This window comes from Schistocerca gregaria, chromosome 1, assembly GCF_023897955.1.
Source record: "Schistocerca gregaria isolate iqSchGreg1 chromosome 1, iqSchGreg1.2, whole genome shotgun sequence".
NCBI classification, from domain to species: Eukaryota; Metazoa; Arthropoda; class Insecta; order Orthoptera; family Acrididae; genus Schistocerca; species Schistocerca gregaria.
Window position 1 is genome coordinate 533,594,727 of NC_064920.1, and position 25,445 is coordinate 533,620,171.

The following is a 25,445-nucleotide window of genomic DNA, read 5'->3' on the forward strand; positions in this document are numbered from 1 at the left end:
GTGGCAGAGTGAAGGTGGCATGATGGATAGACCAACAGGCAGTAGTTGTTTACTCACAGCCAGGCTGCATCAATGATAGCTCCATCAATGACAGTTGCTTCACAAGGGTGTCAGTGACTCCCAGCAGAGACCAACACATGGCGGGTGTCGATACATGGCCCAGCCATGCCAGTGACCTGCTTGGCCAACCCAGGGGTTATATGTGGTTGAGGAGGCTTTTTAATATGGAAGACAAGTACTGACACATATATTCAGTGCCACTGAGACTTCCTAACACTGGTCATTGCCTGGAGAACTGAGTCACTATTGAAGAAGCTGTTGATACTGCGAAATGCTATGCTGGCTGGGTGCAATCTATGCCCTGATCTGGCATCAGTCTCCTGTCTGGATATGTATACCTACATTTACACTCTTTGAGCAATGATTCGATCCACTAAATTTCTGCTTGAGAAACTGGCTGTAACAGAAATATTTTTCAGTTGTTTACATTTTGTATTCTGCTACTCAAGGCCGGACTGACCACTTTTGAGTGACCAATACCTTTTAGTATTCTTTTTCCTTTCTACATTTGTGCTATGTTCACTGTCTTGACTCCTGTGATGGACAGGTGTGGAGTCTTTAGGTACTGTTTTGCCCCATCCTTCTTTATTTCTTTTGTTTTTAGTCCAGTAAGCAGCTGTCATTCCACCTTGTAGGAAGAGAGGCCTATCACTGTATCCCCACTAATTTTTCTTATTTTTGTATTTTCTTCCTTATTGTCACTTGATTCCAAATAGCTAATAAGAAGACATGAGAAACATCTGTGCCCTCTTTTGTCGTAGGTAAAAAGTACTAGTTGCTCATCCAACACTCAAGACAAGTCCAAGCCCTTCTTGGCTTGTGTGAACTTATCCGTATGCATACTGCTATATAATGCTGTATAACTATGTCATAACAAATAAGGATCTTTATCTACAAAATAAAGGTGTCCGTGGTAGCATTGCTGTGGTCATATTCTTGGACATAGTGACTGAGGAAGTATCAAAATTCCATTGTTCTCATATACTAACATTACTACAAAATCACAATTTGGTGATGCCTCTCATTCCAAGAGACCTGACTGGCAGATTGTGCTGCATGTGCTCACCAATGTCACTGACCTGAGGGTCATAGTCACTTTTCAGCTACCCTGTGTGCCCTTAGTCCACCTGTCATAGTTATCATAATACTTAGCTGAATACCTGATATATTCTCCTGCAGTTTCATGTTTTTAGCTGGGACAGATATCTCTGATGCATTTTCTGTTGTCATGTTCATTGAATCTCAAGGGACATAGTATTTGAATTGATGATGTCACGACCAATAGTTCATCTTGCATCTGTGGTATCTCAGTGCACTGCTGCCTTGAATCAGTGTTGTGTGATGCAAAGACAGGAAATCCTAACCATATGATATTGTTGTAACATTTGATCTGTGCTCTTCTTTGGCAGTGCTGTACTACTGTTTACATCTATCTTATTAAAACTAAGTAATATTCCTTAAGTTTTGCTCTGGTGGTCATCATACTTATCCTATTTCCTATAACACACTGTAACCATTTATAGAACTCACTTTAGTTTATATAGACATATCATATGCTAAATTCCTGCTTCTCTATCTACAACTCATGCTGATAATTTCCTGTTATTTACATTGACCCAAATTTACTTGGTGCCCATGGCCTTCCTTGTCTTAGCCTCATGTTTTCTATGCATTACATGGTGTAATGCTGTTTTTGTCAGCATGCCCTTGCGTACTGTGTCTTACAATTTGGCACATGAGTTTATATGCCCAGATAAATTACATTGTGTGTGTATGTAGCCTGTGTCATCAGTTCATCCCTTAGCTCCATCCCAGGTACCATAGCTGAGAGTATCCATCACATAATGGGAAGAGGACAAACACCAGGATACAAGGACCCTACGAATGGTATAAGATGTGTACTTGCTGCCACTTACATTTACTGTTATCGAATACATTCAATCACAATTGCAGTCCTCAACTGATCTGCTCTTCAACATCCTATGGACCTTCAGACACCAAGTGTAACAGTATTGGAAATGACACCAGGGAGAATGTAATGAGCAAATGATTCTCTGCTGGAGTTGGATGGAGGCATAGATGATGAAGGTATCCATATGTCGTCAAAGTTCTTTATTGTTAGCACTAGACAGACATAAAGCAGTGTGCCTCTGATGGATGTTGACTCTGCCTCCATGCATGCCAGTGTGGCCACACCATTGCAAACAGCCCAGTAGTGAGCAGACTTGGCTACTTGTGCATTCCAAGAGGCCAACTGTTGCTGAGTTGGGATGTTATGACAGTGTCCTGGCTCAGATGGCCAGAATGAGGCAGGCCTGTGACCAGCCTAGTAGGAAATGGTGGTGGTGATGGGGGAACGAATCCTTGACCACTGAGTGATTCACTGCTGCTGGAAGCAGCAGAGATCACCTCAGTGATACAGAGTGAGAAGTCCCTCAGTTTGTACATACTACCCCATAAACTGCTGTCAGGATCAATGGCTGGCTGTCTAATGGAGATGATAAGAGTGAAGGTGACCAGCAGTTGTTGGTTGACAGCCGAGCTGCATTGGTGATAATTAAGTCACAAGATTTTTGGTAATGTCGTAGCAGAGATCAACACATGGTGCCGTGGCAGGTGTTAATGTATAGCTCATCTGCGCTGATGACTTGCTCATTTGGCCCAAGGGTGTATATAGTTCATGCTGAAGACAAGTGCTGCTTCATGCCGTGCCATTGAGACTCCCTGGAGGCTGGTCATTGCTTGGAGATATAGGTCACTATTGAGGAAGCTGTCAAAAGTCTGCAACAGCTGGCTGCAACTCCTGCTCTTAATATGGCACTGGGCTCCTGGCTGTGTCTGTACTGTTAAGCTTTATTGCATAGGCTGTCAGTCCGGCTTGGCAGTACAACTTTTCCGCGTGATGAATCTTGGTTTGTTGTATCTTGAGAAGCTTTCTGTTGTCGACTTCAATCAGCGTTGCTTCTTTGCTATCTTTCACACAGTTTGCCAAAGCATTCCTTTCTTCTTCCAGTGTTTGCTTTTGTGGGCAAGTACAGCCCCGACGTCACTGTCAAGGATGGATCTTTTGGGTTTACTTTTTACTGACCATATGTTTTACATGCCCATGCTTGATGTAATCCTACTGCAGAATGCCCTGGTTTTTGTAGGCTTGTAGCACTTGATGATTTGTGCATTAGGCATTTCAATGACTCCACTTTCTTAGTTTTGCCCTTCTTTCGTGCCAATGTGGTATACTTAATCTAAGCTGAATTCTGTGCTGTTGTCACAATTGAAGATTTAGATTGTATTTGCCAGAGACTGGTTTCAGTTTCAGGTTTTCCATAGAGATTCAGTTCATCCAGGTACAGTAGGTGGGATATTTCCTGAGAATTTCTCGCTGTTTGATAGGCCATGTTTGTTTTCTGTGATATCATTGGCAGTGGAATCAAGACAATGGCGGAAAGCAGTGGGGACACGAGTGCTTCTGGAAGGTGCCTATCTTGACATTGACAAGTCCGTAAGTTCAATATCTGACAAATAGTTCTCTATTCCAGTGTGTCTACAATTTCTCTGTGAATTCCCTGTTTTTGCTGCTCCTGATGGTTTCCAGGTGCTTTTTGGTCCCTCTGTGTGGCAGTGAGTCAAAGGCTTTTTCTATAGTCTGAAGCTTTATGTAGTCAATCACAGTCATAATACATAGATATGTTTTCTGGCTTTTGCAGTTTTCCAGAACCATTTTGTTGATCAGCAGCTGGTCTTTGTCCTCTTGCTTTTTCACTTGTCACCTTTTTGTCCTACTGGTATGATTATGTATTCTTCCAGAAAGTCTTGAATTCTGATGCTTATGGCACTTCTCAGAAACTTTAACGAGCTGTACAAAGATGCTAGTGAGCTGTAATTTCTGGGTATTGTCCATCTTTCTGTTTTAATTAGTTTTTTTTTTTCAGTTGTTAGCTGTTCATTGGTGTTTCCTGTCTGGGTTAAAGCTGAAAATTGTGGTACAATGCTTTGACTTTGACCTGTGAGGTCAACAGATTTCTCATCTTTAGAAGTGCTCTTCGTGCCATTGCCATTCTACTTTTATTTCCTCTGTACTTTTGCCATTATCAGTTTTTGCTGCCCAAACAGCAAAATTCATCTACTACTTTTAAATGTCTCATTTTCTAATCTGATTCTCTTTGCATCACCTGATTTAATTTGACTACATTCCATTATTCTTGTTTAGTTTTTGTTGATATTCATCTTATATTCTCTTTTCAAAGCAGTGTCCATTGTGTTCAACTGCTTTTCCAGGTCGTTTGCTGTCTGGCAGAATTAAAATGCCATCGGCAGCCCTCAAATGTTGTATTTCTTCTCCCTGTATTTTAATTCCATTATCAGTGTTTAAGAACTGCAACTAAGCTACTGCTTATGGCTGGTATGTAGCTCTGCTGAGAGGAAAGAAAAGTCATTATTGTGCTGTGCTGCCTCTCCCCCCACTCACCATTTATGTATTGGGAGCTACTTGACACCATCCTCACACCTGGAATTCAGTTTTTTTTCCATGTTTGGGTAAGCCACCTTGTCATATCAGTATCAAAAACAAGCCACACACAATGCTCCAACTATTAACAATAACCTGCACCAATAATTACAAATCTGAAAAATGAATAAAGTGCTCTTAACTGCCAACGTCAAAATAACTTGCTAACAAAGCACCACAAATTCTTCCTATATTATTCTCACAAACAGCACTCAAGAAGTCCAGTGAACTGCTAAAAACCAAAAAAATCCCACACTAGAAAGTGCCACCACATGCTCTGCAAATATGATTAGTTTCAAATACACCGTGCCACCATGATGTCACACAACACGTTTATATCACAGGTCGAAATAGACAGGTAGTATTGCAAACTTCAGTTGACCCATCTGCAGCATTGCACTGAGCAGTTGGGCTATTTTTACATGCAGATTGGTTAGGTATTTGAATCGGAAGTCATTGCCAGGTGCTGTCCAGTTCTTAACTTCCTTCATCCTTTCCTCAACCATTTCATGTTTTATCCACAGCTGGTACATTCTTTTTTCTAAGTCCTTTGCCCACCCAGAACTTTTCAGTCTCCCAAAGATCTTTCCAGAATGGAGTCGCTGCCTATTTCTCTGTTTTTCAAATTTTGTGTTGACTTACTGATTCAGGCGCTGGTAGAACTGCCTTTCGTTGGATTGGAAACTTTGATTTGGCCTGTACTGGATGATACTGGCCTCATATTTTTCAATTTCCCTGGCTATTGCAGTTATTTGTTGTTTCACAATTTTCAAAGCTTCTTCAGTTTCTCCTGTGTTCACTCAATACATTTTTAGTCTTCTCGTTATTCAATTCATGCCCTTTCATGTTCTTAAAGTTTCTTGCACCAGATTCAAGCTTTTGATTTTATCTTCTGTGTGAACTTTCTATTTTGCTTTCCCAATAAATCTTCTGGCAGGCTTTGGTTGCAGTAACCCCTTTTCTTTTGTTACCATTACTGCTGAACTCAACCTGGTTCATTTCTTTGTTGTTGTTTGGGCAGCTTTGATGTCCTTAATTAGTGGAGCCAGTTATTTACTGCATACAGTTTTTAAAGTTGGCAGCCACTTGCTTTTTGCATTAGATGGCCAACGATCCAGAGTTTTCTCTTTAAGATCTTGTTGTCTTTTGAGTCAGTGTATCAGGCATTTCATCAGTGGCCTTCTTTTTCACCTTCTTATTCATCTTGCATCATTTTAAAGGTTTTTTAAAGTTTGACAGTGTTCAGTGACTCCAGTTCTTCCTGGTGCCCAAGCAGGAGGTAGTATTACTTCTGTGCCCAAGTTTTGCACTAGACTAAACACTTTATTCCTTAGGACAAATTGTCTGTAATTGGATAGTTATCATTCTATTATCTTTGAATGTGAATATTCTTGTTTCGAGAGCAGGTACATGTTCTTTTGGTAGCCACTCTTATAAAGTTCTGATGGCTAGAAGCATTTGATGACTTCCCAGTTGTCCTACATAGTGTATTTCTGCAGCTTCAGAGTTTTTTCATTATGTATGGTAGGCCACCAGCCAACGGCTGCCCAGATTCGTCAGCAGCCACTGTCCTCCTTTTTATCCTGAGTGACACCTGAGCCAGTGTGGCTTCCTGTTTTTGTTTTGTTGCTCCATCTGTTCAAATGAGTTAGGTGCATTTAGTCCTTCCCCTCAGCTTTGACCTCTTCATTGTGGTTGAAACTGCCAGTAGGTTGCACTACTGCTGGCATGTCTCTCAGCTTTACTGGAGCACTCAAGGCCCTCACCCCCTCCTGACCACATAAAGGTGGCACCTGTAGGAGGGACTATATTATTATTATTATTATTATTATTATTATTATTATTATTATTATTATTATTATTGGTTGTGGTCGTGGTGGTATTGTGACAGACTGGGCATTTCTCAGTATATTTATTACAAAAAGTGTTTCAGCTACCCTGGCAACACCAAGACACAGAATTTACTGTTTTACATGGTGATAAGCATATCCATAACCCAGAGATGTTGAGCGGCAGAAGAAACTGTAAATGAGCCCAGATATTGAACATAAATACATGAAATCGTGTTTTTAACATATTCTCATTGAGCTGTTGAGCCAAACTTTGAAATAAAAATCTTGATTTGTTCAGTTTGATTAAGTATGTATGTGGTTTAGCAGGAGACGGGGAGGGGATTCAAGGCACCATAGCACTAGGCTGGTTCCTTTATTTTTGTGTGTGCCTTCCATAAAACTGAACTAATCTGTCATACATGAAGATTTTGCAGCGAGGCATTAAAGCCTAGCAAGAAGAGAATACCAGTCTGCAGATTATGCTCTGTCTTACCCCAATATTCTCCAATATGAAGTTTTTAAATGATCAGGCATTTGATGTTCAATGGAATAAAGTGAATATTTCAACCATGTGCTCATAGGGACTGTCACAATTTAGTCTTTAACTTACTAATAGTGGTAGCCTATTGCTGTGTTGTCACACTAGTTAGAGTTAGTGTGATAATGCCCATCCCCACTAGAAATCTTCATTGTTGTGACAAACTAATCTATAAAATTGTGAGAGACTTAAGTTAGGTAGGAATGTGACACTTTGGTTATGATTTATCGAAGCCAACAAATGTAAATGCGAAATAAATATAATGGTAACGGATTGATATGAATGCAGTTTGATGTCTAAAGTTTGTGCCATATTTAACACATTTTTTGTTATAAGAGTTACATCTACAGATATCTCATATAAACTATGAAAGATTTGGGGGAAGGTACTACATAATTCTTAATGCAGTTAATTCTCAGTGAATGCTTTGTCTCTCTCCCTTCATGCACACTTTTACTATTATTAACTTCTATTAACCAGTTGTGGTTTCTCATTACTACTTCATATCTAAGAATTCATCTATTGAGTAGAAGTTGTCATTCAGAAATTCTTTTAATTTTCTCTTATATATATTTTGTTTATCTGTTTCATGTAAATGTGTGTGCCTTTTATAGTTTTGCAATTCTTTCTTTGTTACCTTCTTGATTTAGCCCCACTAGTTCAATAATTTCTCCTAGATACTAGAATTTGTCTAGCTGGGGTGTGCCAAAATTGCTGAGTAAAAGTTGGTCGTTCGGTCTTAATCTGGTCCCTTCCATATAATGTTTTTTCTTATGAAATTTGGTCCCAGCTTTTGCCACCATTTCATAGATTTTCTCTACAGAAAGGGTTGCTTCCGGTCTGTTATTGGAGAGGATTAGAATGTCAGCAAAAGCTAGGCAATGAAGGCGAGTTTTAGTTTGGAGACTTCTGGCAATATTTATACATTGAGTTTCGTTTTGCTGTTTCCAGGATTAAATTAAATAGTAATCATAATAATCTATTCTCTTGTTTAATGTGTGCTTTGTTTTCAAATGGTTCAGTTTATTAAACTTCAATTTATTATTATGTGCCTATTTTTTGTAATTGTACTTCAATGAACACAAGATAACCTTGTCAGAGTTTACAGAAAAATTTTATCACCACTTCCGAGATTAAAATTTGGAATTTCACAAACCAACATCCCAAAAATAATAATTGTTACATGTGATAACAATTTCATTTCTCCTCTTGGTATTAAGAAACCTTTTAACAAAAACCACTTTAATTTCTAGGGGAACCTTATATTATAGATGAAGATGTGAAAGTTATACCAACACCAGGCCACACTCTCAGTGATGTATCTGTAATCGTTAAAACTAAAAGTGATGGCATTTTTGCAATTACAGGTAAAGTTATAAATTTACTCTTCAATCATTTATTATTAAATGTTAGTTTACTTTAATGGAATTTAATGTAGGCAAATAAGCCTTCAGCTCCTCCCCCCCCCCCCCCCTCCCCCCTTTTCCCTCATGTTATGGAGTAACACTTTAATTGAACCGGAACAGAAATAGATGCGTGTCTGCTACTTGGATGGAATAGTGATAACTCAAAACTTGGCTTTATAAGTGTGGTGCTGCCATGGTTGACAACTTAGCATCAGGTAATAAACTAATAACCAAAATTTATTTTGTGGCCCTACAGCTGAGACAGCTTAAAAAGACCACTGACAGCTTCCAACTGTAAGCACTGATGGCTGCAGGAGAAAACAGTAGCCATACACAGAGCTGGGAGAATAACTAGGCATTGCCATAGAGACTTCTATCATGTTACGTTATTAGTTGATATAGGCCCACAAAGCTTCTGCATCCAGCTGTTTGCATCCAGCTGTCTGCAACTGCGAGGAATCAGCTTATGCCGACTCAGCTATAGCTCCACATGTTCAGTGGTGACTTTGATTTAAAGTTATAAGTGAGTTACATAACTCACCAAAGCAATGATCACAATTCATCCACACCTTAGGGACCTTTGCTAATCCTGTCTGGTACAGGTTTAGAGAAGCTGAGAACTGGTCAGTATCACTAGTCCTTCATTACCTTAACCTCTAGGCATACTTTAGAGACTTCATTTAAGCATGATGGTGGAAATGATTGTGTTGAGATACTGCATATTTAGGTTTATCTGCTGTGGTTTTGAGGATGTTATAAAACTAAAAAAAGACCTCGAGGTTTTCTTTATGGTGTCTGTTGAGGTGAAATATCATTAGTGACAACATCGAGGGCATTTGCCGCATCTCAGTTCTATGAGGCTTACTCAGTCATGTTGAGCTCTACTTCGACCAACTGTTAACTCCATAGAAGTCAATGAAATGAAAGTGGGTGACATTTAAGACATTTCTCACAGTCAAAACCTGTCTGTTAGTGCTTCTAGGTCAGGGCTGGCCACAGTATGCTGAAGTTCATGCATGCAGCATGTGCAGGCTGTAGGCAGTCAGAGGCCCGTCCTGTCACTTGACTTTGCTCACTCCTTATTGGAAGTACCTGGAACAGTGTGATATTTCATTTAGCACTGCAGTGCAGCATCATCCAGTTGGCACAACACTGAGTTCAGCAGAATTATGGGGTCAGTGATGCTTACTCTCTGCTGTTTCTAGAATGAAATTTTCACTCCACAGCAGAGTGTGTGCTGATATGAAACTTCCTGGCAGCTTAAAAGTATGTGCCGGACCAAGACTTGAGCTCAGACCTTTGCCTTTCGCAGGCAAGTGCTCTAGGAGACGAGGTACTGGCGGAATTGAAGCTGTGAGGATGGGGCGTGAGTCATGCTTGGGTTGCTCAGTTGGTAGAGCACTTGCCCGTGAAATACAAAGGTCCCGAGTTCAAGTCTCGGTCCGGCACACAGTTTTAATCTGCCAGGAAGTTTCTTTGCTGTTTGTTTGTGATGTAAAGGATGTTCACAAGTCCATTGGCTGTTTGCACAAGAAGAAGAAGTCTAGAGTGATCATCATAATTATTTAAAATGAATGGGAATGACGAAAGAGAAGGGTGAGAATTCTCAATTTGCATAAGCGAAGGGTACTACTTATTTGCTATACAACTACATTAAGCACCATGCAGAAAGAATTTAAGCTTTTAGATGACAATGACAGGGCAAAGAATTACAATGGTTGACAGGTGTGATTCATTGTAAACCAAGAAGTACTTCATGCTAAATTTGCAGCCATGGAGCACTTGAAGAAATTGGTAGTACGGGCAGTAAAATTTCTGAAGTTGCATCTGTTATTCTGTTTTTAGTTGCAACTGTTTTCAGTTGAAATGAACGAAGAGCATAAGGAGTTCAATTACTACTTCAAAATATGTTGGTCAAGTCAAGGGGCATGCCTGGAATGATTTTTCAATTTAAATCTCACTATTGAATTTATGAAGGAAAAAGGAATGCAGGAATAAAAATTAGATCAGCTGGAATTGATCGTAGACTTTGCATTTTAAATGGACTTACCTGCACACAGTAAGATGCTGAAAGGCAACATCTTTGTGATTTGATAGGGATGCATTTAAAAAAGTCACTTTGTAGAAGGGACACGTTCTGAAAGACAGGCCAGTTCCCTGGTGCAGTGGCATTAAAAAAAAAGGTGAGATTTGGAGAATTCATTGTAACCTTGCAAGAATTACAACAACAGTTTTATAAAAGCTTTGGAAACACTGTCAGTCTTACATCTGTGCCATTTTAGTTGAAAGTGCCCCTGTGCATGTGCAGATGTAGCTGATTGACCTGCAAGGTAATTCCAGTTTTAGTTAAAACTCTTCTTGCATTAGAACTGTGGTCTAGTGCTAAACATGGCAAAATGCAGATGCAAAGTCGCAAGTTCGAGTCAACTCGTTCTTTTATTCTTTTAATCGCATTTCAGCCGTCTGCAAAGGATGTCAGTCTGATGGAACCTCAGACACATTTTGTAATCCTTTACAACCCACCAGTAACAGCAAAATCTTCCTCAGAGCTTGTGCCTGCTCCAAGATCAGAACAATTTATGCTCAAGTGTTTCCTTGCCCTAGAGCAGCAATGGACCACTCACCACTAGCCACTTCACATAGACAGCGATCCAAAAGGGTGACCAGGAAAACCAAAATGCCTTTCGGCTCTCTCATTCGTTAATGTAATTTGAATTTCCGTGAGGAATTAATTTGATAAACTGAGAGAATGCTGAGAAGCTACACAACATGCAAACATTATGAGTGTATAGATCAGTTGTAATTTTCATAATTGAAGTTTTAGTATTTGTCTTGCAGGTACAAATTAGGTTTTGCATACTTTAATGTTATGAATGTGGTTTAAGAGTTACAAAATAGTCACAAGTGCAAGAGATCTAACATTTGCAACATAAAATTCAGTGGCACATTACATTCGAATATGAACTTGAATCTGTTGTTCACCAGCAGCATAATTAAAATGTAAGTATTTTTCCTTACATCACAACACATTGTTGTAATTCTCAAATTTGTTATGTTATTGTTGGCCTTTTACTTGTAGTGTGTTTGCATTAGTGAATCACAAAATGGAAGGCAATCAAAGATGTACCTTGTATAATGTTATTTTCAATTGTAAAATAATTCTTACTGTTGAAAAATATGGTAACAGGAGGGCTGGACGAGAGGTCAAGCTAGCTGAGAGTAACATTTGCTTATGGAAGATACAGAAATTGGCAATATTTTCAATGCCCACCAATAGAAAGAAATTCACTGGCCCTCACAGAGACATCCTGATGCCGTAGTAAAAGTTTTTGAATTTGCCTGTTAAGGTAGTATGGGTAATCTGTGACTAGTAACACCACAAGAAACAAACCAAAGAGGTGGCTGCAGCTCTTAATATACTGAAACAAGAGTTTAAGGCTAGCTGCGGATGGGTTAATCATTTTATGAAATGGGCAGGCTTATCTCTATGATTCTGTACAACAGTATGCCAAAAGCATCTACAAGATTTTGAGAAAAAAGTTAAGATTTTCAGAGATATGTCATCACACACTGAAAAGAGAATACTTTTTTGATGGGCCAAATAAGCAAAGCTAATGTGACAATAATTTGGTTTGATTTGGCACATAATTACACGGTTGATTAGGAGATGAAAGAAGTTGTCATCAAAACAACAGGATGTGAGAAACAGCACATTACTGTAATGCTGGGAATCACAGCTGGTGGGCGCAGACTTCCCCTTTTCTTAATCTTCATGTGGAAAAATGCTCAAAGACATATAAAAATGAAAAGTTGTTACCTGTTGACATTTTTGATCAAAACCAAGAGAAGGAATGGATGACTGGAACTTTAATGCTTGACTGTCTCCAAAACGTATGGGAACTAAAACTAACATCAGTGTTTTGTCTTAATGCATTTTGTGATCATCTCACTGATGACATAATAAAGTAGATCCACAGCCTAGGCGGTGATCTTGTTGTTATTGCTGGAGGAGTGACTTCCGTATTACAATCTCTGGATGTTTATATAAATAAACCTTTCAAAGGTTACAGTTAAAAAAATGGTTTTCAAACCAAATTGTGAACTGTATAAATAAACCTTTCAAAGGTTACAGTTAAAAAAAAAGAATGGTTTTGCAAACCAAACTGTGAACTGACTCCAACAGGAAAAATTGAGTGTGTTGCACCCCACATTATTGCACAGTGGGTTTTGGCTGCCTGGAAAAGCATTGAAACACCAATGATTGTAAAATAATTCAAGAAATGGTGCATTTCAAATCCCTAGACAGCACTGAATATGATGTGCCCTGTAACATCACCAAGGATGAAGGGGGACAACAAAATTAATATATTTCTGATGTAGACTCCTGAGGATACCAGTAATGATGACATTAGTGAATAGTGATGGGTAATGTCGGTAATTTAAAGTATGTTTGTTTGTATGTATTTCATGTAGGTAGTTAAATTATATGTTCCTTTTTAATAATGACTTTTTTTTCATTTAACAGAGGGCCACTTAAAAATTGCCCCCTGCGGGTATGGGAGTTAGAATAGGCCCGAGGTATTCGTGCCTGTCGTAAGAGGCGACTAAAAGGAGTCTCTCACTTCTCGGCCCTATGAGTTCAGGTCCCATTCTATGATTTGCGTGCCACTTTCAAAATTCTCTGTAGAAAAAGTGCAGGCCATATATGGAAGACGCCTTACGTGGTGCACAAGTGCCCTTAGATTTAATATCCTGAGTCTGTCATAGCCTTGCATCTCCTCCTGTGTTTCAACTCTTTGGGTGAGGACACTTTCCGGAGTATGTCATCTTCCATTGTCTCCTGTCCTCTTTCACCCTCATGACAATATTGGATTTCCCTGCACCCAATATCCAGCACGGTAGCCAGTCCATTGTGGTGGGGCCGTCATGTATCCATTTGGTGGTAGCCCTCTGACAACACAGGTAACACTGCTGATGCTTGAGCTGTAAACTCCCCATGTTTGCCAAGGAGTAGATGCCTGTCTTCCTGGCAACAGCCATTGTGCCAGTTGGCCTTTGCTGTGGCTGGGTGGTGCCCGTGGGGAGATACCCCAATCGGAGAGGGTGGCATCAGAGCAGATGGCCCACAATGGAGGAGACCAAGTCATCTCTGGCTGGTGATCGTACGGCAGCAGCAGTCTCTAAGGAGGACAAGATAGAGTACAATGCCGACAGGTATGACCCTAAATCATTTCCTTCCCTTCCTACACCATGGGCGGAACATAGATCTACAGAATGGAGAGAGCATATTCGCCTCGGTTTTTAGTCTGTAGCAGAACCAAAATACCAATGGGTACTCGTTTCTACCAACAAAGCCTCAATTTTTCATTGAACACCTTGAGGATAAATGTGGAGAAGTGACAGTGCTCTCCAAGAGTACAAAACGGCGCAGTCTTGATTCAGACAGCATCCCCAGCCCAATCCCGAGCATTACTCGCTTGTGACAAGCTGGGTGATGTTTCTGTTTCCGTCACTCCCCATAAAAGCCTCAACATGGTCCAGGGGATTATTTTCCATCGTGACCTCCTCTTGCAGTCTGACAATGAGCTCCACACCAATTTAGAATAGCAGGGTGTTCATTTCATCTGATGCATTTCCAGGGGACCCAAAGACAACAGGGTTGCTACCGGTTCCTTCATCTTGGCCTTTGAGGGTGATTCATTGCCTGAAAAGGTCAAGGTGATGGTTTATCCCTGTGATGTTAAACCATACGTCTCTCCCCGTATGCAGTGCTTTAAGTGCTGGAAGTTCGGGCACATGTCTTTCTGCTGCACTTCCAGTGCCATATGTTGAGACTGTGGATGTCCACTGCACCCAGATACTCCATGTGTGCCACATTCCACTTGCATCAACTGTGAAGAGCACCACTCCCCCTGCACATCAGACTGTCCAGTACTCCGTAGGAGGGGAAAATTATGGAGTACAAGACCGTGGACAGGTTGACTTACACAGAGGCTAAATGTAAATTCAAAAGATTACACTGCATTTGGTTGATGTCAACATACACTGCTGCTACATCACCATCGCCGTCCCAGGTGCCAGTGATTTCTCACTCTGCCATGACCAGCAGGCCCGCCGGGCCACCAGAATACTTCCGCCCCCTTGGTGGCAGGGGGCAAATCTTCCTCTGTTGCTCCCAAAGCACCTACTTCGGGAGCAAGACCCCTCCAAATGCAGGAGACATTAGTCCCCTCCCCCCTGCCGGAGAAGCAACAGCCCCCTCTCTTCCAAGGTCTCCACTAATGCCATGGCAGACACTCGCCAGTGGCTCAAGGAGCCAAATGCTGCTGGACGAAGAGCTTCGCAGTCTTCCTCTATTCCTGAAACTGCTTCAGAGAGATCTTCCCAGCAAGCCCCCTAAAGAGAAACGAGAGAGCAAGCAAACTAAGTAGTAGTCTGCTAAGAAACAGGACCCTGTGGTGGCTCCAACACCACCCCTCCCTATCATTTCTGCATATGAGGATGCAGTGGCGATCTTAGTGTCACCTGCAGACCTGGGTCTCACTGATGCCTCATCCACCATAAAAATGGCTACAAATATTCATTGGAGGCAGTAGGTGACCCTGAGGCATAACCTGCCTCCTTGCGTGCTTCATGCCTTCCCAGCCTCACGACTACGTCATCCACCAGTGGAATTGCGGTGGTTTTTTCCACCCCCTGGCTGAGCTATGGCAACTGTTAAGCTTTACACCTGCTTTCTGCATTGCCCTCCAGGAAACCTGGTTCCCAGCATTGCGGACCCCTGTCCTCCTTGACTAAAAGGGATATTACAGGAACTATAGCAACTATAATAGAATGTCAGGTGGAGTTTGCATCTGTCCTGAACAACTCAGTATGCAGTGAACCTGTGCCCCTTAAAACCCCTCTTGAAACTGTCGCTGTCAGGATAAGGACAATGCAGGAAATAACTGTCTGCAACATATATCTTCCTCCAGATGGTGCAGTACCCCTGAACGCATTGGCTGCCCTGATTGATCAACTTCCTAAACCTTTTCACTTTGAAGAGATTTTAATGCTCATAACCCCTTGTGGGGTGGCACAGTTCTTACTGGCTGAGGCAGAGATGTCGAAAATTTACTGCCGCAATTCGACCTCTGCCTCTCAGCCCATTTCAGTGTGGCACATGGCACATATTCAGCTATTGATCTCTCGGTTCGCAGTCCTGACCTTCTCCTATCTACCCCCTGGAGAGCTTGTGACAACCTATGTGGTAGTGACCACTTCCCCATCTTCCTGTCACTACCTCAGCATCAGGCCCTCGGACGCTTGCCCTAGAGGAAACTTTCACCTGTGATGTCACTATTGAATCTCCCACACACTGTAGCATCGATGTAGTGATTGAGCAGATAACTACAGTGATCATTTGTGCAGTGGAAAATGTGATCCCTTGTTCTTTAAGGTGCCCCTGGCGAAACAGTCCCTTGGTGGTTGCCAGAAGTTGCTGAGGCAGTTAAGGAGCATTGGCGAGCTCGACAGCGGCCTTCCCTGGAGCATCTCATAACTTTTAAACAGCTCCATGCCCACATTTGCCAAGGCAGAAACAGGAGTGTTGGGAGAAGTATGTGTCGACCGTTGGGTGCCATATGTCACCTTCCCAAGTCTGAGCAAAGATCAACCAAGTTTTTGGGTACCAGATCCCAACAGGTGTTTCTGGTGTTAACATAAATGGTGTGTTATCTGCTGACACAAACACGATTGTGAAGCACTTTGCTGAGCACTATGCTTGCACCTCTGTCTCGGAGAATTACCCCCACCCTTTCGCACTCTCAAACGGTGGATGGAAGAGAAAGTCCTCTCATTCACTACAAGCCTTAGTGAACCCTATAATGCCCTATTTACAGAGTGGGAGCTCCTCAGTGCCCTTGCACATTGCCCCGACACAGCTCCTGGGCCCGATCAGAACCACAGTCAGATGATAAACATCTCTCGTCTGACGACAAGTGACATCTCCTTATGATCTTCAACTGAATCTGGTGTGATGGCGTCTTTCCGTTGCAGTGGCAGGAGAGCACCATCATTCTGGTGCCAAAACCTGTTGAGAGTCCATTTGATGTGGATAGCTATCATCCCATCAGCCTCACCAAAGTTCTTTGTAAGCAGCTGGAAGATATGGTGTGTTGGCGGTTGGGTCAGGTCCTGGAGCATGTGGCCTACTGGCTCTGTGCCAGGGTGGCTACTGCCTGGGTCGCTCTACCACTGATCATCTTGTGTCCCTTGAGTCTGCCATCCAAACAGCCTTTTCCAGACACCAACACCTTGTTGCCATCTTTTTTTATTTATTAAAAGCGTATGACACCACCTGGCAACATCATCATCCTTGGCACATTATACGAGTGGGGTATCCGAGGCCTGTTCCCAATTTTTATCCAAAATTGCCTGTCACTTCGTACTTTCTGTGTCCAAGTTGGTGCCTCCGGTAGTTCCCCCCAAATCAAGGAGAATGGGGTCCCACAGGGCTCTGTATTGAGTGTGTGTCTATTTTTAGTGGCCATTAAGTCAAGCAGTAGCTGTAGGGCCACCCATCTCACCCTCTCTATATGCAGGCGACTTCTGCATTTCGTAGTGCTCCACCAGTACTGGTGTTGCTTAGTGACACCTACAGGGAACCATCCACAAGGTCTAGTCATGGGCTCTAGCCCACGGCTTTCAATTTTCAGCCACAAAGCCGTGTGTTATGCACTTCTGTCAGCATCGTACCATTCATCCGGAACCCAAGACATATCGATTTTTAGGACTGGTTTTTGGTGCTTGATTGACTTGGCTTCTCACGTTTGTCAGCTTAAGTGGAAGTGCTAGTAGCACTTCAATGCCCTCTGCTGCCTAAGCAAAAGCAACTATTGACGGGAGCTTTTAGGATGGGTCCAGTGACCAGCATCCTTGCGGAGGCTGGAGTTCCTCCATTGCAGGTCAGACATGCACAACTGTTCACCAGTTACGTTGCCCACATTTGCAGTTCTCCTGCGCATCCAAATTACCGTCTCCTTTTCCCACCCACGGCAGTTCATCTCCCGCATCAGCAGCCCAGGTCAGGGCTTACAATTGCAGTTCGCGTCTGATCCCTTCTACCTGAACTGAAGTCCTTGCCTTTACCACCCATACTTGAGGTCCAATTGAGTACACCTCCATGGTGTACACGTAGGCCGCAGCTTCCTCTGGACCTTTCAGATGGCTGAAATGACTCAATTCACCTCGCGGATCACTGCTGTCACTGCATCTCAATTCTTGACATGTACCAACACCATGAAGCAATTTACACTGATGGGTCGATGGCTGATGTTCATGTCGGCTTCTCGTGTGTCCATGGAGGACATATTGAACACTATTCCGTGCTTGATGGCTGCAGGGTTTTCACTGCAGTGCTGGTGGCTATCTCTCGGGCTCTTGAGCACATCCATTTGTGCCCTGGGAAGTTGTTTCTTCTGTTTGCTGACTCCTTGAGCAGCCTACAAGCTATCGACCAATGCTACCCTTGTCACCCTTTGGTAGTGAGCATCCAGGAGCCCATCTAAGCCCTGGAATGGTCCACTCATTCAGTGGTGTTTGTGTGGACCCCACGACATGTCAGAATCCCAGGCAATGGACTTGCTGACAGGCTAGCCCAACAGGCTACACGGAAACCACTTGTGGAAAGTGGCATTCCAATATCTTACCTGCGTATGTATTTACGTTGCCAGGTTTTTCGGCTTTGAGAGAAGGAATGGCATAGTCTCAGTACTCACAACAAACTGCATGCCATTAAGGAGGCCGTGCATGTGTGGCAGTCCTCCATTCGGGCCTCTCGCAGGGACTCTGTGGTTCTCTGCCGCCTCTGCATAGGGTGACCGATGGCTACCTCCTGCGCTGTGAAGTCCCGCCTCAGTATCGATGTGGCGCCCAGTTGACAGTGGCCCATATTCTGGTGCACTGTCCCACTTCGACTGCTCTGCAACGAAATCTTCGGTTACCAGACTCGTTGCCACTAATTTCATCTCTGACAATGCCTCATTGGCTGATTTAGTTTTACGTTTTGTTCATGAGGGTGGGTTTTATGTCTATGTAAGTTTTAGCACATGTCCTTCGTCTCTCTGTGTCCTCCACTCTAGTGCTTTTAGGGTGGAGGTTTTAATGTGTTGCAGAGTGGCTGGCTTCTTCTTTTTATTCTCATGGTCAGCCAGCCATGGTAATCTGTTTTGTTGTTTTAATCTCTTCTACCTGTTTCTTGCTTCTCTCTGTTTTCTTCTCCCCTTTTTTCCATTGAAGTGTTTGTTGCCCTTCTGTCGTTCTTGTGGTTTTTTCCTTTCTCTCCATTTTGTGTCGTCAGTCTTGCTTGTTTTATTCTCACCCTTGTGGCATTGTTTTATTCAGAACTAGAGACCGATGACCTAGCTGTTTGGTCCCTTTCCCCCCTCTTTTAATCGAACCAACCAACCAACCACTTAAAAATTGCTGTTTGTTTAATAGTTCATGTATAAATTCATTGTTGTGTAAAACAGATTTAGTCTACCAGTTACATGCAAACATACTCTTTTTTATGATTTTAATTATTGGGGCATGCATAACAGTTTATGGGGCATTAGATTCAGGTAAATACGGTAATTAATGCAAGCTTTTGCCAATGAGAGCAATGTTAAATTCTGGCTATCGGCTTGAGCTGTATATTGCTTCCAGCTAATTGACTTAACCCATTAACTCAATCATCTTACCTTTCTGGAAAGTATAGATTTGACTGTTCTCCTGCTTTTAAAGACTGACAGATGAAAAATTAAAGATCTACGTACCACCTCTATAATTATGCTAACTGTAGTTTTTAAACATATGAGAAATTGCAAATAAATATTCCAGGACACATTTCCGATGGAGTATTAGTAAAAAATGAAATTAAATTGGTCTTGTGTAGCTGCAAAATGTAGTTGTTACCAGCTGTACCCAGCCACAAATTGCTGTGGCTCAGTACGGTTGAAAGGAAAAGAAAGAAAAGGGAAAAGCATGTCCTAATTTCCTCTTGCCCCCCCCCCCCCTTCCCTCCCCCAGTCTCTGTCCATCTCCTCCTGCTCTATTTTACTGTTTCCTTTTCCTTCCTTCGCCCTCTCTCTGTCCATCAACTCCTCCCCCATTTCTCTGTCAGTCATCTCCTCTCTTCATCCACTCCTGCCACCTCTGTCCATCTCGTCCTTTCCAGTCTCTGTGTCAGTGTACTTCCATCCCTCTGTCCCTCTCCTCTTTCTGAACTTGAGCCTTGTTTTTTGTTATTGCAAATCCAAATTCTTTAGTCTGTGTGTTTTATAGAATATTGTTTAAAATTTGAAGTAAATCTGTCAAGAATTTTTGAAGACTTTTTCGAACATTATTTTATAAAAGCTGTATTTGTACAAATGTTTATTTGAGTAACATGTAAAAATTGGAAGTAAATTGGTCCAGTACTTTTTGAGGTTTTGTGTAACAGTATTTCCACATTGTACATTATATAATCATTTTTATGTTACATACATAAAATAGGCATAGGAAAACATTCAAATTAAACATTGTGTCAAAGTGACTACTTTTTGAGTTTTGCAAGTAACAACGTACAAAAAGCTCAATTTTTATGTAAAACTATCAATGCGGCCCAGATTCGCATAGGTAGCATTAATTATCTATGGCCAGACAACTTGACTGGTATAGTGTGTTTTGCTTGGAGTCACAAATAAAACTCAAATAACAACTTTAAGTACACTTCGTGATCAAAAGTATCGAGACACCACCAAAACCACACATTTTTCAGATTACATGCATTGTGCTGCCACCTACTGCCAGGTATTCCATATCAGCGACCTCAGCAGTCATTAGACATCGTGAGAGAGCAGAATGGGGCACTCTGTGGAACTCACGGACTTCGAACGTGGTCAGGTGATTGTCACTTATCATATGTCTGTACGTGAGACTTCCACACTCCTAAACATCCCTAGATCAACTGTTTGCAATGTGATAGTGAAGTGGAAATGTGAAGGGAGTGTACACCATAAAAGCGTACAGGCCAACCTCGTCTGTTGACTGACAAAGACTGCTGGCAGTTGAAGAGGGTCATAATAGTCAGACATCTATCCAGACCATCATACAGGAATTCCAAACTGCATCAGGATCCAGTGCAAGTTCTATGAAAGTTAGGGGGAAGGTGAGAAAACTTGGATTTAATGATTTAACAGCTGCTCACACATCACACTGGTAAATGCCAAATGACACCTCACTTGTTGTAAGGAGCATAAACATTGGATGATTGAACAGTGGAAAAACATCGTGTGTAGTGATGAACCACAGTACACAATGTGGCAATCCAATGGCAGGGTGTGGGTATGGTGAATGCCCAGTGAACTTTATCTGCCAGTGTGTGTAGTGCCAACAGTAAAATTCGGAGGCGGTGGTGTTATGGTGTGGTCTTGTTTTTCATGGAGGGGGCTTGTACCCTTTGTTTTGTGTGGCACTATCACAGCACAGGCCTGCAGTGATGTTTTAAGCACCCTCTTGCTTCCCACTGTTAAAGAGCAATTCGAGGACGGCAATTGCATCTTTCAACATGATTGTGTAACTTTTCATCATGCGCATCCTATCGTGGAGTGTTTGCATGACAACAACATCCCTGTAATGGACTGGCCTGCACAGTCCTGACCTGAATCCTGTAGAACAGCTTTGGGATGTTTTGGAACGCTGATTTCATGTCAGACCTCACCGACTGATGTAAGATACCTGTCCTCAGTGCAGCACTCCTTGAAGAATGGGCTGTCATTTCCCAAGAAATCTTCCAGCATCTAATTGAATGTATGCCTGCGAGAGTGTAAGCTGTCATCAAGGCTAGGGGTGGGTCAACACGGTATTGAATTCTATCATAACCAATGGAGGGCAGCATGAACTTGTAAATAATTTTCAGCCCGGTGTCCGGATGCTTTTGATCACATAGTGTAAGTGGATATCATCACATTCATATATAACTTACGTAATGCAACCAGTGCATGCCAGGAATATTGTGTGTTCCATATTGAATTGGTGTTTGGAGTGATAAGTTTGCAACCATTGTAAATATTGTATGTGAACCATGAGTTGTGTGTGTGTGTGTGTGTGTGTGTGTGTGTGTGTGTGTGCGTCAGTCAGGAAAAATAAGAAAAAATATGCATGATGTACATGGTTGGCTCTTGTTACGGCACTATGCCTGTGAACAGAACCTTAGTACACAACATGATGCATTGTTGAGACTCATTTCCACAATTCTTTGTCATTGGCTCTTTATGCAGAGGAGCTACAGAGCTGATAGAGAGCATCATGACTGATGATCACATGAGTGATCACAAGGTCATAGTAGCTAGGCTCAATACCATTTCTTCCAAATCCATCAGAAACAAACGCAAAATAATTTTATTTAAAAAAGCAGATAAAGTGCCACTAGAAGCCTTCCTAAAAGACAATTTCCATTCCTTCCGAACTGACTATGCGAATGTAGACGAGATGTCGCTCAAATTCAAAGATATAGTAGCAACAGCAATTGAGATATTCATACCTCATAAATTGGTAAGAGATGGAATGGATCCCCCGTGGTACACAAAAAAGGTCCGAACGCTGTTGCAGAGGCAACGGAAAAAGCAAGCGAAGTTCAGAAGAACGCGACATCCCAGAGATGGGCTAAAATTTACAGACGCGCGAAATTTGGCACGTACTTTGATGCGAGATGCCTTTAATAGGTTCCACAACGAAACATTGTCTCGAAATTTGGTAGAAAATCCGAAGAAATTCTGGTCGTATGTAAAGTACACAAGTGGCAAGACGCAGTCAATACCTTCGCTGCGCAGTGCCGATGGTACTGTTATTGACAACTGTGCCGCTAAAGTGGAGTTATTGAACGCAGTTTTCCGAAATTCCTTCACCAGGGAAGACGAATGGAATATTCCAGAATTTGAAACACGAACATCTGCTAGCATGAGTTTCTTAGAAGTAGATACCTTAGGGGTTGCGAAGCAACTCAAATTGCTTGATACGGGCAAGTCTTCAGGTCCAGATTGTATACCGATTAGGTTCCTTTCAGATTACGCTGATACTATAGCTCCCTACTTACAACCGCTCGCCGCTCACCGATAGATCTGTACCTACAGATTGGAAAATAGCGCAGGTCGCACCAGTGTTCAAGAAGGGTAGTAGGAGTAATCCATTTAACTACAGACCTATATCATTGACGTCGGTTTGCAGTAGGGTTTTGGAGCATATACTGTATTCAAACATTATGGATCACCTCGAAGGGAACGATCTATTGACACGTAATCAGCATGGCTTCAGAAAGCATCGCTCTTGTGCAACGCAGCTAGCTCTTTATTCGCACGAAGTAATGGCTGCTATCGACAGGGGATCTCAATTTGATTCCGTATTTCTAGATTTCCGGAAAGCTTTTGACACCGTTCCTCATAAGCGACTTCTAAGCAAGCTGCGGAGCTATGGGGTATCATCTCAGTTGTGCGACTGGATTCGTGATTTCCTGTCAGGAAGGTCGCAGTTCATAGTAATAGACGGCAAATCATCGAGTAAAACTGAAGTGATATCAGGTGTTCCCCAGGGAAGCGTCCTGGGACCTCTACTGTTCCTGATCTATATAAATGACCTGGGTGACAATCTGAGCAGTTCTCTTAGACTGTTCGCAGATGTTGCTGTAATTTACCGTCTAGTAAGGTCATCCGAAGACCAGTCTCAGTTGCAAAGCAATTTAGAAAAGATTGCTGTATGGTGTGTCAGGTGGCAGTTGACACTAAATAACGAAAAGTGTGAGATGATCCACATGAGTTCCAAAAGAAATCCGTTGGAATTCGATTACTCGATAAATAGTACAATTCTCAAGGCTGTCAATTCAACTAAGTACCTGGGTGTTAAAATTATGAACAACTTCAGTTGGAAGGACCACATAGATAATATTGTCGGGAAGGCGAGCCAAAGGTTGCGTTTCATTGGCAGGACACTTAGAAGATGCAACAAGTCCACTAAAGAGACAGCTTACACTACACTCGTTCGTCCTCTGTTAGAATATTGCTGCGCAGTGTGGGATCCTTACCAGGTGGGATTGACGGAGGACTCGAAAGGGTGCAAAAAAGGGCAGCTCGTTTTGTATTATCATGTTATAGGGGAGAGAGTGTGGCAGATATGATACATGAGCTGGGATGGAAGTCATTAAAGCATAGACGTTTTTCGTCGCGGCAAGACCTTTTTACGAAATTTCAGTCACCAACTTTCTCTTCCGAATGCGAAAATATTTTGTTGAGCCCAACCTACATAGGTAGGAATGATCATCAAAATAAAATAAGAGAAATCAGAGCTCGAACAGAAAGGTTTAGGTGTTCGTTTTTCCCGCTTGCTGTTCGGGAGTGGAATAGTAGAGAGATAGTATGATTGTGGTTTGATGAACCCTCTGCCAAGCACTTAAATGTGAATTGCAGAGTAGTCATGTAGATGTAGTGGAATCCGGACCACATTTAATTTCTGGTGGTCCTCCACATCATTGAGAGGTAAATGCTAGGTTTTTGGCAGAGTGAAAAAATTGATCCAGTTGGCAGTTGATCCTGCAGTCTACTGGTCCTTATTCAAATGCTCTACCACTTGATCATTAAACCAGATGTGAACTTGGTCACACTTTGTAAACTTAAGGCACTGTTGCTCTCTCAAGTTATAGCTGCTGTTTGGTAAGTGATAGTGACATCATTGCCACAATTTAACTTTAATTCTTACAGTTTGGAACATGGCTGTTATTCAGCAAACACAGACTAGTTTAAACATAGGATTAAAAAACAGACTGGTTGCACTTACACCGGTTGGCTATTTAATCCTATATTGTTACTTTAATTCATGGTAATTAAGATAGTCTGTGTGATGTATGTGTATATTATATACAAAAACCTTCCCCATATAGCAGTTCCTGATATTAGCCTGCACTTGTAGACAGATGCCAGGAGACAACTTCAGTTTATATGTGTGAAGATGTTGTAGCCTAGTGAAATACATACTTACAAACTATAGCTGTAATTTTTCATGGAATAAGTAATTACTGTAAATAATATTACTCAATGCAGCTTGCTTCTCTTTTTATCTCGCCTATTATAGCACCATTTTTACTTGTGTAATGATTTTTTATTCACTTTGTTTCATAAATAATATTTTTACTTATTATATGACAGATTTTACATTGGTCACTTTGCAGTTATATCATGCAGCATAGTTTGCAGAACATACCTCAGAATCAAATTTAAAACAATTTCTGTAGTATTTGACATCAATTTGAAAACCTGACTTAACAAAAAAAAAAGTAGTCAATCCATGAGCTGTAAATTATACAAAAACGACCTGATAATTCATTGTTGTAATTACATTAATTCTGCAGGTAATTGCATAACAAACATTACTGTCCACAATGCAGCTGAAATGACAGTTACTGTTAGTTAAATAAGCAGCTTGACAGGTGCTGAACTCTGATTCACATGTGTTTGACTTGCATTGGCACCATCAAAATATGGTAATTAAGAAAAGGATGCTGTTACAGTGCTGCTAAACAAATAACAGGACGAATGTTTGCAAATTACTTCTTTTGTCAAAAAGAAACACACACATAAAATGCCATCTGGAAATGTTTGGCAACTTGATAGTCATTGGACTTCAAAGACCAGATATGACTTAACCTACTAAGTTCACTAGATATTTATGTATAATTTTAATGACATGTTCTGAACAATTCTTGCATAATGAGTGACAGTGGTCCAGAAAAGTAAATTTTTTAACTGCAGGAAGGCTATTTTAATAGTAAATTACAATTTCTCTCAGCTTTTACTTTGTGAGGAATCTGTCTGTTTTGATCTTAGCCACCAATACAACAGTGCAATAATGTTTACATTATCAATGCCTCACTAGCTGTGTGCCAGTGTGACAATAGCCCTGGATTGAAATCTCACTGTAAAATTATATTTAAAGTCAGAGTTTTTTCCTACTCTGATTCACTAATTATTACAATATTTTTTTAAAAGTTCATAGGCACTTTCCTGTCATTTATTTTCACTATTTTTTGAATGGTGTAACTAAAAGAATGGAAAATCAGA

The 25,445-nt window shown here is 41.5% G+C and overlaps 1 protein-coding gene across 1 annotated transcript in view; it reads left to right on the forward strand.

Annotated features, from left to right (window-relative positions):
* LOC126355232 (metallo-beta-lactamase domain-containing protein 1) overlaps positions 1–25,445 on the forward strand; it is a 37,743-nt gene that overhangs the window by 2,373 nt on the left and 9,925 nt on the right. Inside the window, exon 3 of the mRNA XM_050005513.1 lies at positions 8,188–8,301. Coding sequence (XP_049861470.1) covers positions 8,188–8,301 — 114 coding nt within the window. The remainder of the gene's footprint in view (positions 1–8,187; positions 8,302–25,445) is intronic.